At 34.2% G+C, this 15526-nt stretch overlaps 1 protein-coding gene across 1 annotated transcript; it reads right to left on the reverse strand.

Moving 5' to 3' along the window:
- Positions 1–1480: 1480 nt before the first annotated feature.
- On the reverse strand, positions 1481–4802 carry LOC120273143 (phosphatidylinositol 4-phosphate 5-kinase 6-like). Its single transcript, XM_039279787.1, has 9 exons — positions 3788–4802; positions 3457–3721; positions 3105–3275; positions 2859–3024; positions 2672–2788; positions 2398–2591; positions 2194–2309; positions 2022–2106; positions 1481–1763 (listed from the first exon to the last, which is right to left on the reverse strand). Exons 1-9 carry the CDS (start codon positions 4800–4802, stop codon positions 1481–1483), a joined length of 2412 nt encoding a protein of 803 aa, XP_039135721.1.
- Between the last annotated feature and the right edge of the window lie 10724 nt (positions 4803–15526).

Genomic DNA, 15526 nt, shown 5'->3' on the forward strand with positions numbered 1-15526 from the left:
GGTAGAAATCCTGAGGTTCTCACGGGCATCCTTGCACCCATGAAAAAAAACTGTGAAGCCATCCTGAGATGAGTTAAAAATAAAGTTTTAGGACATTTTGAGCTTTTGATCATCCCTTTCCTTGGGCTCTCAACTCCATACTTTAGATTTTGGGTAAAAGAAGGCGATTAAAGGCATTTTTGATGAGGAAATCGATGGGGGAAGAATAATCTGGAGAGATCTACCCTTAATCCTACTTGTAGAAGCTTGAAGACGACGAGGGAAGCTGCCCCATTGCGACATTCGTGGAAGCTTTCCACAAGATCAATAGCTCTGTAGTAGCAATATATCATTATTTTAGTAAGGGCTAGCACTGTAGTAGCCCTTTTGTTTTACTATAGCAATAGCCAATACAATACTATTACACCAAACCAATGTATTTTGGATCTTTTAATCTAATTATTCCCAACAGTCCACTCTTCATTATTGTAAAGGTGATATAGAAGAAAAAAAAAAGGCCAAACAGAAGCAAGGGTGTTTGGTATAAATTTTCTTTCTCTTATGCGTATCTTATATTTATAGAAATCTATATACACGTTTATGTCAAGAGTGAATTATTTGGAATATTTTCAACAGATGTAAGATTTTATAACTTTTCTTTTTATGTAACATTTGGTCACATGATAATAGAGAATAGTCAATAAAAGCATAAAGGGTGGAATCAGGTATCTAAATAGAATAATTAAGGAACAAAAAATTATTATTCTCCACCAATTTCCTAGGTAAGAGGTAAAATCTCAAAATTAATTAAGCTGATATCATTCTGATGTGGATTAGGAGGTCAGTGAAGCTACCGTAACTAGTGCACCTCCGTGACCGCTTATTATTTGCTTTGTCGCTTGTCGACTTTGTAAAAAAAAATAATAATAAAATAAAACAAAATTTTAAATCGGATGAATCTTCGTTTAGGAAGACTATGTGCATGGATTTTCCTTGTGATTAATAGCTAATGACCTTGATTATACTTTGAAGAGTAGGCATGCTGCTGAATTTTGTAAATCTTCTCTATTAGTTGTTCATGTTGGTTTTGTCAAAAATATAAATAAAAATTACAAATAAAAACTCACTGAAGGAGAAAACAAAATTAAGAATCATAGGTACATTTTGATTAGGTTAAGTGATGGAGAACTCTAATTTGGCTTGTGCATTCTTTGCCACAATTTTGCCAGATACAAAATTCACATCTACAATTAGTAATGAATAAAACTACACAACTACTTTGTATCTTTGCAAATATTTATGTGAGGGAGGGTTTTAAGAATCGTTAGAAGAGAAACTCTTCAGTTTTAGAGATCCTTCAAATGACGCAAAGCTGGCCGGAAAACCTTTCAACATGGTTGCTGACATAATGTACACATGCCGCGAAGCTTAGTACCTGATGAACCACAAACCAACTTCAACTTTGAAGCATTTGCAGAGACCCTTTTTAGTCTATGCATTCCTACGTCTCATCTTTGAAAACGTTGAAAATGAAATCACGAAACCGTTTAGAATACTGCTTGGGATCAACAGCTGATATTGAGGTGGGATCATATTGGAATGACTTGTATGCATGTTCAAGCTTTTTGCTAATATCATAGTCTTGAAGTATGTCTATGATTCCAAAAAACAAGATCACATCATAGAATTCCCCGGTTGGTTCTCCGAACAGCTCGGTTTCGTTCTTCCTTATACTCCTTTCAACCATTGCCGGCATATTTATACCCAGTCTAATCATTGCCCATCTACAACAACACCATGTAGTAAGTAAGAAGTTAATAGTATAAACTCATAAGGATCATATATGCATAGGATAATGCATGATATAAGCTCATAAGTGCAAAAGCTTATGGAGTTTCATGAAGGTTGGGTATGTTACCTATGAATCTTTAAGCACATATTTTCTTTTCAAAAGGTTACTTTTCATAACATCATTAGAACACATAATGTGTTCCATAAAAAAATTATTTACACAAATATGCCGAGTTATTGCATCATCTTACCTGGATGGATCACATAGAAACTGATCTATGTCTACTCTTGAAAGACGAGGTGTTACTTCTTTTGTGTTGTCCGTATCAATATTATCTTCAATTAAAGAATGCATTGTATAAGTACAACAATAAGGAAATTGAAAGCCAAAGTTTGTTAGTGTTAATAGGTGCTTGAATTTACCTTCAAACACAGGTATTTCTTTTGGCATGGAGGGATCTATGAAATGGATTCCAACCAGAAGACTGTAATCCATGATTCTCTCCTGCTCAAGGAGTTCACAGTCCCTGTCTACTTGCCTTCAAAATTGATGGTTCCCGGATGAAAATTTGGGAAAATCAAAGCTTAGAGGAATAAAAAGTTAAGATGGATAAAACTTGGATTTACCTAAGGAACTCTTGAAACCATGCTTTCTGCAAACGGAATATATAATTAAGATCAAGATCTTTGAGTGTAGTATTAGCATCAATCTCAGTCTCTGGCTTATCAGTTGTGCGACCGTGAGAAGATCCTTTAAGATCAAAACGCCTATGAATTGGATAATCAGTGCAGAATAAATTCCCCATTATTACAAAGCGGACCTGATGAATCAGAAGGCAGATTAAGATTATTAAAAAAAACTCATGAATGATGCCATTGTATAGAAAACCAAAATGCTAACCTTTCTTTGAATGGCCCCAGTTAATTTAACGCAATGCAAACCAAAAAATTTGGTTACTAATGTATTTTCAAATGCTCGAACATGATTGTAATATGCAGGCAGCATTCTGAGGAGCACCTACATTGGCGACAATATATATCAATTGATCTTACTTCATGAGTAGTTAGTGAAAATGTAATATACTCACTTTAACTTCAGACTTCTTCACTGTCTTTATCATGTAGCGGTCGTCATTTGTTAGGTAGAAGAAGCTGCCACTTTTACCAGGAGAAGAGAGTTCTCGTAAAGCATCATTTCCACAGATTGATAACATATAATCACCTGCATCAACCTTAAATAATCTTCGGAGAGTCCTGAAAATTTAGTGCAGTGCAAATGCATGAAAAAGGATAAGCTAAATAATGAAAATATGGTAGAAATCTTGGGATTTTACCTGAAAACCAGTGGACAGTAATCCTTCCATTTGAACTCGCAAGAATTGTGAGGGGGTGTATGTTTTGATCCTTCAGTGGGAAACCTAGTCCATATTTTGTCTTTTGGGTCAAAAGCTGATGCTTTGAGATCAAATGACATATTTGGAGAAGGTTGTCTTCCAACAGCATGCCTTTGCAAAGAAAAACTACGTGAACCTTACAGATGCAGCATAATAACTCATAATTTTTTTGTCAAAGAGTTTATATGTTTGACACGTGAAAATAATCATGTCATAATATGTTATAGCACCAAGCCATTCAGTTAACTTGATTTTTGATTCGGTTTATTAAGTTTTGAGGCCAACCCTGTACCTTATACCAAGCTGAAGATTAAGCATGAGATCGTAATTCTTGTGCCCTTTAGAGATGGTCTCTCCCTGCTTCTTCATTTCCTTAGGCAACCACCCCATATGCAGAGGGCTCCTCCCCTCGGACTTTGAGTCTGCTTCATCAGGCAACCCTCTCATCACAACATCATCCTTTCCTTCCAACACTAGTGAATTGCGATCCCCAGTGTCGCATGTGATATCACCACCATCCGGTTCCCATGCACAAATCCTATTGAAACTTCGATCACCTCCACCACTACTAGCGAAACCAATAGTTGTATTCGCCCTGCCATTCATTCTCCATGATGGCGTACCACCCATCGCCACAAGAGCATCCACAGAAGCCCTTCTTCTTGGCCTACCAATAGAGTCTGAGGACTTCAATGATCTCCACAAAGCCTGTTTCTGCAGAAAATCTGCTTCCATTTCAGACCAATTTAATGTCTTCTGCGAAGGCATAACAGACACAGTCTCTCCTTCACAAACCAAACAATCACTCAACCCGGCAGCAAACGCCTCCTGAGGATCTCTTGCAGTTGGTGTGCTTGCTGCTGAGGAAGGATAATAAACTCCCTTCTGTTGTTGCACATTATTACCATCCCTACTCCAAACACCAATGTACAAACTCCCATCGGCCCACCTGAAATTCCCATTTCCTTTCGGCATCCCATCCTCCCATCCACCATCATACCTATTCCCATTTGCCCAGATCAATGTCCCTCTGCCATGAATCTTCCCTCCAAGCCACTGCCCTACATACTCATTCCCATTTCTCCATATATACCTCCCATGACCCTCTTGAAATCCAGTACGCCACTCACCATCATAGTAATCCCCATTAGAGTATGATTTGTTCCCCTCTCCATGCTTAAGATTCATGGACCAAGACCCACGGTATGTATCCCCAGATGATCCTGTATAGGTTCCAATTCCATCCATGAATCCCGACTTGAACTCCCCTTCATAAGTTGCACCAGAAGGCCAAGAGAACTTCCCTTTGCCCATTGTCTTCCCATGCTGCCATTGGCCCTCATACATGCACCCATCCGTCCACAAGTACTTCCCGTTGCCATGTGGCACACCACCGCGCCACTGGCCCGTGTAAAAGTCACCATTAGGGAGTAGTTTCTCAGCATGGTTAACCTCCTCCCCCACCTCCTCCACCATGGCTGCTTCTGTAGGTGTTGTCGTGTTATCCTCCTCCTCCTCGTCAGCCGGAGCAATTGACATGGGCATGAAGATCCAGCTCCGGCGACGGGCGGACTGCTGCTGAAACTGGGCTTTCTTGATACTAGGTTCCCACCCGGTTGAATGTTCCTCCTTGTACATTCTCTCCCACACTCCTCACAACCCCATGACCGGAAGCAATGAGAAGAAAAAAAAAGAAAACAAGAAAAAAATAGTCATTTGTGTGAATGCTAAATCATTTTCCTTATTTTTCTCTTGGTTTTGGTCTGGTTTCAATGCATTTTACATTCCGAGCTTCTTTCTGGTACATCTCCCTACATGCCAACCAAACACTTGGAAGGTTGACAAGGATCCCTACCTTCTTGGGTTCTATAAATCAGGGCCATCTCCTAATTAATTATACACATGCCATTTGTCACCTTCTCTATCTCCCTCTTTGTTGTGATACTTAGCAAGGCTTGGTGCTACTAGAATGATATAATTAGTAGTCAAAGATTTGTTTCGAGTCCGATTATAAAAATTAGAAAAAATTATGTTGAGGTTGGTGTTGTACCGGTGGGTTGTTTTTTTTTTTTTAGTTCGATTATTTTATTGACCAAGTACCTCACAAAGATACCTAATAAATTCTTATATAATTTTGTTTATCAACTTTTGAGGATTTTATTGTTTGAATTTGAGTAAAAAAATTTATAAATATTTTTAGACATAAAATCTTTTTATAATGTACATCATTATATGTTAGATATATAAAAGAAAGGTCGAATATTATATATTAGAAGAAAGCCGAGGCTGCTGCCAATTCTGTATCCACAATTGCGACCGACTCTATGGATAATTATCACCATCGCTGTTGTGCTCGGAGGTACTACGATCATTATCCCATAAGAAAAAGAAAAGAAGATGTGCCCGTCATCTGGCATGTCAACAGATCATAATCTTCGTAGGCTTGTTCCAGGAGAACTAGTTGATGTCAAATTAAGCTGATAAAAACACAACCATTAGGGACAGATGAACAGACGAGCCGAAAAGCAAATGATACAAATTTTGGACTGATTCCTGGAAAGCTTAAGCAGGATATTAGGATGTTATTTTATGATATACACATGGAATATTCGACCTTGCTTTTATATATCAAACATAAAATGATGTACATTATAAAAAAAAAAAATTATATCCAAAAATATTTAGAATTTTTTACCTCAAATTCAAACAATAAAATTCCCAAAAGTTGATAAACAAAATTATACAAGTATTTATGACGCATTTTTGAGAGGTAAGTGACATATAAAATAATGGAATAATAAAAAAAAACAACCCTCCAGTTAATTAATCGCCACTACGCCACCAACCTCTTTTAATTAATTGACAAGATATTGAAGACATTAAAAGAGACCTCTCTACAAGAAAAAAACTATGACAAAGTGATTTTGGCACGAAGTTTGGCAAGAAAACATAACCATGTTTATAGCAAATATAATTTGTCAAAGAATAGTAAAGCCATGCCAAATTTTTCCATGGTTTAACTAAACCGTGACAATTTTGTCATTGTTTTAGGGACAGTTTTTTTGTATCGTTTTTGGCACAGTTTTGTTTTGTCATGGTTTTAGGCACGGTTTTTTGTCACCATTTTTTGGCACAGTTGTTTGTCATGTTTTTTGACAGGGTTGTTTGTCATAGTTTTTGACACAGTTTTGTTTTGCCACGGTTTTTGGTATAGTTTTTTTGGCACCTTTTTTGGCACGATTTTATGATTTCATAGTTTTTGCCATGGTTTGTTTGGCATAGTTTTTGGTAAGGTTTGTTTGACACCGTTTTGGCACGGTTTTTTGGCGTCACAATTTTTGGCACAGTTTATTTGGTACCGTTTTTTGGCACGGTTATGTTTTTTATGTTTTGTCACGGTTTTTAGCACGGTTTGTTTGGCACCGTTTTTGGAATGATTTTGTTTTGTCACGATTTTTGTCACCGTTTATAGTGTCAAGTTTACCATGGTTTTTGGCACCGAGACGATTTTTGGCATATTTTTTTTCATGATTTTTGGCACAATATTAAATTTAATATAGTTCTTGGCACATTTTTGTCACATTTTTTAGTGCAATTTTAAATTTACTAAGGATATTGGCATGGTTTTTGTTATGAAATTTGGCACAATTTCCTTTAAAAAAGTACAAATGGATTTATTTAATAATAGAACCTGTATTTAATTTCATCAAAATATATATTGCAATATTTGTAAAATAAGAAAAATTGTTATTACAATCATAGCATGACAATAATAAGGTCCAATATACATAACTCCACAAAATTCTTAACACAAACCATGTATATTATCAAAAACCCTATACATCATCATCCAAGTTGTCAAGAGAATTATCAGTAGACGGAGAAATATGAACTCTCTTTGGCGTTGGAGAGTGCTCATCGACATGTATCTGTGACTCTCCTGTTAGTGCTCGAGGGGCATGTGGCATACAAGCAAAAATAGGCATGCTAGAAAGGTCAATACCTTAGCCACAAAGTGCGGCAAGCAATGATGATTCAAATAACTCGCGACGATTCGACTCAGCTTGTAACCATTCATTAGCAACTTTTAACCGATCATCAGCCTCAACATGAGACCTTAGCAAGCTCTTCCTCCAATTCCTTAACTCTGTTGTGAAGTTTTTCAGTTGATTCAGAAGATTCCAAGCGTGCCTTGTCAGTGGATGAAGATATCTGGCTAACAATATTTACATTTCCTACCACTCTAATACGACTCTCAATAGCTATCTCATTCCATAATTCATCTTGGTTAATAGAATTCTCATCCACCCCTTGACTGCATTTATCTACTATTTCTTTGTCAAATTCCTCCTGCATCCATTAAAAAATAAACATATTATTAAATGATAGTGAGTTAAATTAACTAATCATTTTGAGTTTATAAACCAATTCTCAAATATTAAATGAAACTAAATAAATAAGGTTTAACAAGTTCAATTTACCAACAGATTATTTCTTTAACCCATTTAATTGTTTGTTTATGATTCACATTTTGAAGAATTGGAAAGAACATGAGGTTGGTAAGAGAGACTTATCATAGAAAAGAATATTAGAATGGAGATGAAAACATATCAATAACATGAGCAGAATTTCCTAGATGACATACCATTCATGTTCATTGAACAGAATTTTTCTCAAAAACCAATCTCATTAATAACATAAATCTAATCAAAGGCTTTCTTTACATAGAACATGAAATGCATTCCCATAATTGAAAGTAGTTATAAAATTAGAGGAAAAAAAACCTGTCCTCAAATTAAAACATGATTAACTAATGTATATCATCAATAAAAAAACCTTGTCACAAATAAATTTATTTGTGACAAGTTTTCTTAATACACTAAAATAAACAGTGCATCATGACAAAGCTAACATTTCCGGAAACTGCTGAAAACACCAAAAAGGAAATATAAATAGACTGATGAATAACTTAGATGAAAATCTCATCAAAATATAAATAAATTCAGGCATGGAACATGGCTGGCATGTTTTTTGCACTAATAACTGCATATGAAAAAAGACATGGACCAAACATACTGTGTAAATGTTGCTTTCGTTGCCAATTTCATACACGTAAAAGGCTTGCATTTTTGTACAACTAATTTTTAATCACATCAAATATCTATGTGTGCCATTCATATCATATCATCATGTGAACTTAGGCTGAAGTTTATCTATATATCTATTTATATATGTTTATGAATGATTAATAATTCAATAGACCTTTGCTAATGTAATCCATCCATATGTTCATTTAAAGAGTAGTAACACATACCAAACGCATGTCTATCTCACTCATGCCTCATGGGCCATGGATTCATTACCCATTTAGACTCTTCCGTTTCGGATCATATAAAAATCTCTACTGCATTTGTGCTATCAAATAACATTAACTTTCATATCACCATCCTCCATTGATTTAGCATAATTGACACCTGCATGCTTAACGCTTAATTTTCTGCCTACGATGTTGATATATCACTTACTAGCTAATTTTACACACTTGTAGTATTCCTATAGGTTGAGGTAGTTGTCTATATGTATTTGTTTTGAAACAACTATCTAATATTTTGAGTTTATTCTCTTTAATTAGCATATATCATGTAAGATTTCTCTCTCTTGTTAATTTGTCCTCACAAAACATCACTTATAAATATATATATATATATATATTCAGAAGGGAAGATAAGAAGTAAGTTCAAATGGAAGTTCAGTAGATGATTTTGGGACCATATATATATATATATATATATATATTTATCTCTAGGCATAAGATAGTAGAAACAAATTCATGTGAATTTATTCTTTCTTGGTTGATAGTCCTAACCTATTGGTTGATAGTCCTAACCTATTCATATTTGTCTTATGCCAATCAAAGATATGTATTATTGTAAGCGTGATAGTCCTAACCTGTTCGCTTAGACTCATACAAAGATGTTCCAATCACATGAAGTCCCTCAGCCTTTTCATTTCAGCTCCATCATTAAGACAATGTGCAATTATGGAGGGGATTGAGGAAATTCTTGTTTTTATAAAGCATGAAATTATGGACAAAAGCAATGGGTTCCTTGTTCAGTTTAAATATAACAAAGTTAAGGTCCATTATACATGAGTACTTGTAGTCATAATTTTTTATGTTGATATGGAGATACCATGCCTGCATGTCAAAAGCAAACACTTCCAAAACTTTTTATTATTCTTTGAACTTATCTTGTCTTAATATTCTGGAAAAGTATATACATATATAATTATATAATATTTACCAACAATATGAGTTTGTTCTCTAATGAATTTCTGGGCAGGAGAAATGGATCAATTATGCCTTTCTTGTTTTCTATGATCATATAAATATTGTATAATAATGTATGAACTTATATACATTGATTGATAAACTAATCCATCAAATACATATGCTTATGCTTTAATATTTAACATCTCATCCAAAAGCTAGACAATGTATATATTCCATATCCAAAGAATAGATTTCAAAGACAAAACACAAGTTTGTAGGATTTGGTGGTGCAAGCGCCATCGCAAGTGAAGGGAACTCCTCGCAAGCTCCAAAACCACCGGCCGATGAACAATAACCAAAAAAACAGAGCTAAAATGTGCACATGACCTCAACTACCCCGATTACCCCACACATAACAACCCAAAACTCAATTTCAAACAAATTAAACAAAACAACACTACAAGATCATCTTAGTCTCTCAAATCCCTAAAACCATTCCAATCCACGCCCCAACACCACCATCTTCACTATATATGATACCCAAAAAGGAAAACAACCAACAAGAAGCCAAGATCAAGATGTAAAAAAGCCTAAACACCGTAAAACCACCAACCTCTCTCACTATCCCACCATTCCTCTCAAAAACCCACTTTAACAACTCCAAACACGCAATTTCCTTTCAGATCTCCACACATCGTGAACTCACCGCCCAAAACTCCCTTCAAGGACACCATTCAAAGCACCCAAACCCTCACAGCTGAGCTCCATTGGTCCAAAATTCAAGTGTTGGGAATCGAGAGACCAAGAATTACAAGCAATGGAAAAAAAACATGGAGATGAGAAACCAAGATTAACAAATATGAATAGATTGATTATGTAAAATAAGAAAGCACTGGAAACTACTGCAACTGAATATGTGAAGGAAATAGTGCATGAGTTGTCACTAATTCAGCTGTGACCTTGTCCTTATAGAAGAGGCAGAAGGAGCCCGATGGCCACCAGACAGCACGCAAATGCCACCACCGCACGAATGTGCGTACTGCAACAAGGTTTCCAAAACTTTGGCTAGTTCTTACACCACGTTGGACTGCCACAAGGGCGTCAAGTCAGTGCCATCGAGGTTGAAGGCTTGGCTTTGGCTTGTCGGCAAGTGGTGGGTTAGGATTTGGCGGCAGATGGTGAATTTTTGAGCAGGTTGGGAAAACTAGACCTATGTTTTCACTTTTTCCCGTAACCAATATTATTATTACTATTATTATATATTTATTATTATATATAATAATTTATTTATTCTTAATAAATATATATTTATTTTTATATTTTTAAAAGAAATACGAAAGTATTATAATTCTTTAATTTGTTAATTAATTTATTTATTATAATTTTTACATATAAATATTATCACAATTATATACAAAAAAAATTAATATCAAAATTTTAACTAGTTCTGTAGCCTTCAAGAGTTTGCATGGTGAGGGGTCCTAAGTGACGGCCGTTGGATTCAAGATCATATTTATTTATTTAATTTTATGATTATTTGGAGGAAAAAAAGTTACCTTTTCTTTTTATTTTCATTTAGAAACCTAAAAATATGTTAATGAGGTAAAACCTCAAAATTTTTATACCTCGATTGTTAGATGCATAATTGTAATAATTATAATAAAATTTTAATAAAATTTAATAAATAAATTATAATAAACCAAATTATTAATAACTACAATTATTGTTTCATAGAAATTTTGATAGCTTTCAAACTTGAGTAGCAACAAATATATGCTAGATCAGTGCCTTAATGTTGTGTAATTCAGTTGTCTTTTGATTCTTGGATGATTCATATGTAGAATTTCTATCGATTGGTGTAGGAAAACTGGCATATTGCTCAGATGGCTAGAGATTATTTGTCACCCCATTCCTCTGACATTGATGATGCAGTTGATGTCCTACTTCATGGGGTGGCAAGTGATCTTTTATTTTTTTCATGGTAGAGCAAGTGGTTTGCATATGTGTTGATAGGATTGGATGATTCAATTTGATGAATAGCAATCATCTCCGCATTTGAGAGTTGGTATTCCATTTTCCTTAGCAATGAGGGTCTCCTTTCCTTGAGGTCGGTTGTCCATATTTCTGAAATTGGAAAAATATTAATAGCATAATCTAAACATAATATGGATGTTGACAAATTCTGAAAGCAGTCTTGATTCAGTTCTATGTTAAAGTGTTGAATTTACTGATACAAATTCCTTGATGCATGAAGCTTATCAACTATTATGCAAGAAAATATTATGCAAAAGAAATTAAGTTTTTTTTTATTGTGGGTATGTAATTATTATAAAAAGAGTATAATTATTATATAATTACTATAAAAAGAGTATAATTATTATAAATATAGAATATCATTTGTATGTGTCATTAAATTATGCGAAAAAAATTTCATATATATTTGTGAATCATAATAGAGAGTTTCTAAGAAAAAATTACGTTTTTTTTTTGTGGGTAAGAAATTATTATAAAAAGAGTATAATTATTATAAATACAGAATATCATGTGTATGCGTAATTAAATTATTTTAAAAAAATTTTATACTTATCTAATTTTAAATTATAATATAAAAAAATTAATTTTTTTTATTGTGGATGCGTAATTATTATAAATAGGGTATATTTATTATGTAATCATTATAAATATGAAGTAAAATTAAGTTTTTGGTACGGTTTTTGGGTTGACTGTCCCAAAAACCGTGACAGATAAAGGATAATGAGTTTGCCACGGTTTTTGGCATAGACAAGCCAAAATTGTGCCGAAAACCATGGCAAATAGCATGTACACCATTGTCATGGTTTTTGGCATGGTTAAGCCAGAACCATACCAAAAACGGTGACAAATATCATGTACTCCAATGTCATAGTTTTAGTACGGTATAGGCATGACCGTGCGAAAAACAATGACAAAAGAAGGGGATGATGAGTTTTTCACATTTTTTGCACGGTCATGCCTAAACCATGCCAAAAATTGTGACAAATACCATGTACTCAATTGTCACGGATTTTGGCACGGTTTAGGGATGATTGTGCCAAAATAGTGACAAAAAAAGAGATGATGAGTTTGTCACATTTTTTTAGCACGGTTAAGCCAAAACCGTGCCCAACACCATGACAAATACCATGTACTTAATTTTCATGGATTTTACCTTGCCAAACACTATAACAAAGAAAAGGATGATGAGTTTGTCATGATTTTTGTCACTATAAAGGCTTAACAGTGCCAACAACCGTGACAAATACCATGTCCTCAATTATCACAGTTTTTTGCATGATTTAGGTCAGACCGTGCCAAAAAACTCGACACAGAAGGGGATGATGAGATTGTCACATTTCTTAACATGGTCAAGCCAAAACCGTGCCAAATACCATGTACTCAATTGTCATGTATTTTGGCACGGTTTAGCCTTTACCGTGCAAAAAATTGTGACAAATAAAGAAACGATGAGTTTGTCACGGTTTTTCATACGATTTTCGCATGTGTTGAATACCGTGACAAAATTGTCACAATTTGGTAACCGTGCCAAATATTGTAATAACTTTGTCACTAAAATTTATTTCATGCCAATTTCCATGACAAATTTGGAATAGAATCAAAACCGTGCCCAATAGAGCGTGCCAAATTCTTGTTTTTCTTATAGCAAGTCCATTGAGGAGTAATTTTTTTACGCCTGTGAGAAAATGGAAGCAAGTGAGCTAAAAAAGGTCATGCAAAAAGATCATCTATCATAACTTGAGAAGGAAGAAACAAATAGTAAAAGCCACTTCAAATCTCACATAGGACGTTACATTGAAGCCACTTCAAATCTCACATAACATAGAATCATGCAGGTGTGTGGCTTATGAGATCACATTTACAACATTCAAATGCATGTTTGAATTAATGTTTTAATTTTTCAGATAATTGTACATAGATATTGTAATGAGAATACCAATTTAAATTAATAAATTGAGAAATAGTCATGGTGTAATGGATATTAGATGATCAAGGTCACCAAACTCCACACAAATTACTCCATCATCACCATCTCCATCCACACAAATGAATGCTACACACATGATTAAGCCAAGTTTGTGAATAGCATGAGCCTCATACGATGCAAGAGACTGAAGCAATTCCGATTAATTAAGTTTATCATCCTTTTAGTTTCTCATGCCCCCTTGTGCAAGGCGTTCATTGACAACATATTCCAACACATCATACACTAGCTGCAATCTCAAATTATTAGAAGATGCCAGGAATTAAATTCTAAGCCTGAGTTAGAATAATAATTTAAATGTTATGTCGTGTAATGAATAACCTTGTGAACTAGAAAAACTGAAAAACAATCCTAAGAAGAAATTCAACACAAATAATAACTAAAACAGTGAGGCCTGAATCAATTAGAAGAGGAAACAATAACTGAGTAACTCAACATTATACACAGGTTACCGTTGGAGACAAAGCATCATTGAACCAGCTTTAATATTACCTTAACGATTTGTCCGGTAATTCTAAATTTCATTATTCATGAGCCAGAGAAATAGCAATTCTACATTTTATTATTCATCAATCTTGAAAATAACATAACATACAAGTCATGAACATATAGGAAACCCATTAGCAATGACAGTGTCTCATTATTTTCAATCTTAGGCATTTGTTTGTTAATTGCCTTAGTTTACATGTGTAAAGCAGTGAATAAGTCAATTATCACATCATGTTTTTCATCATCCATGTGCCATTTTCCAGTGGTAGCAAGATTAATTTTTCCAATTTTGTTAACCAAAAAATGAGCTTTCTTAGATCGGTACCAAAATGTTGCAATATAGAACAAGTAAAGCAATTTTAAATCTTAGGGCATGTCAAGAAAATAACAAAGAACTTTCAATCAGAAAAGATCATAACCTCCTCGAATCTTTTCGTAAGATAAGTATTATAATGCTCAAAAGCTTCATAATCAGTTGGAAACAAATGGGCATATCTGAAACAAACAAATCACAAATAGTCGCATAAACCAAGATTTGATAGTTTGGCTAAAGAGATTTTCAAATTACAAAGGAACACAAGAACCATGACGCCAGTGATAGACAAGTTGTTTGCCCCTACAACTCAATCTTCAAGGGGCAAATAAGAAATTGTTCGTAGTAAAAAGACAAAATCATGATTGTTCACTTGACAAGAGATATAATCCTTAGAATCAGCTGAAATTTGGAACTAATATCTTAAATGTTGAACTAATTGCCAAGCTCAGACGCAAATTTGAAAATAATAAAAAAATGACTAAGTATAAAAATGCACTTTAGTTTTATCTCTTTTATGTGGACTGAAAAGATATAGAAACACATACAGCAAAAACTCTCAAATTATTTTATCTCCTTTATATAAAAATTTCTTATGTACCTATTATAACAATAAAAAATTGACCAAGCAATTGTTGGGCCAAAAGAAGCTTGATTTGATAGAAATAATACTAAATATTGTAGTGTAAGCCCTAGCCCCAATACATTGTATAAACTCTTATTATTTGGATAATTATTATGAGGCATCGGTTTATCTATTATTATTTCTGTGCATAGTTAATAAGATAAAAAATCCTTAAATATTAGTTCTGCTCAAGTTATCAAATGTGTGATTTGGATGGTAAAACCTTGGAGTATAAACTGGAACAATATTCTAAATGTTCTTTGTCAATTATTTTCATGGGAATGAAAATAAATGAAAACTAGTATGTCATTTGTGAGATGGCCTTGTTTACAGGTCATAGGATATTGGATATCAATCAAAGGACATGGATACATGTTAGGGAACAGTTACTTGGATTGATCTGCTCTTAAGACACTACATGGTTGTAAAGTCATAAGTGTTTTTCTCAAGCAGTTCTTTTACTCGAATCCTTGGACCTGAAATCACTATGGATCTTAGATGAATTCTTACATGCTTTGACTTAAGTCTAACATCATTTATAACTAAGTGGCATGTAAAGGTATGTTTGGGCATGTCACGGTTCATGCTGAGAGACATGAGTGAAGTGAAGGGATTGCCCCCTCTATAGAGATAGTGAATATCACCT

This window comes from Dioscorea cayenensis, chromosome 12 (genome assembly GCF_009730915.1).
Source record: "Dioscorea cayenensis subsp. rotundata cultivar TDr96_F1 chromosome 12, TDr96_F1_v2_PseudoChromosome.rev07_lg8_w22 25.fasta, whole genome shotgun sequence".
Classification (NCBI taxonomy): Eukaryota; Viridiplantae; Streptophyta; class Magnoliopsida; order Dioscoreales; family Dioscoreaceae; genus Dioscorea; species Dioscorea cayenensis.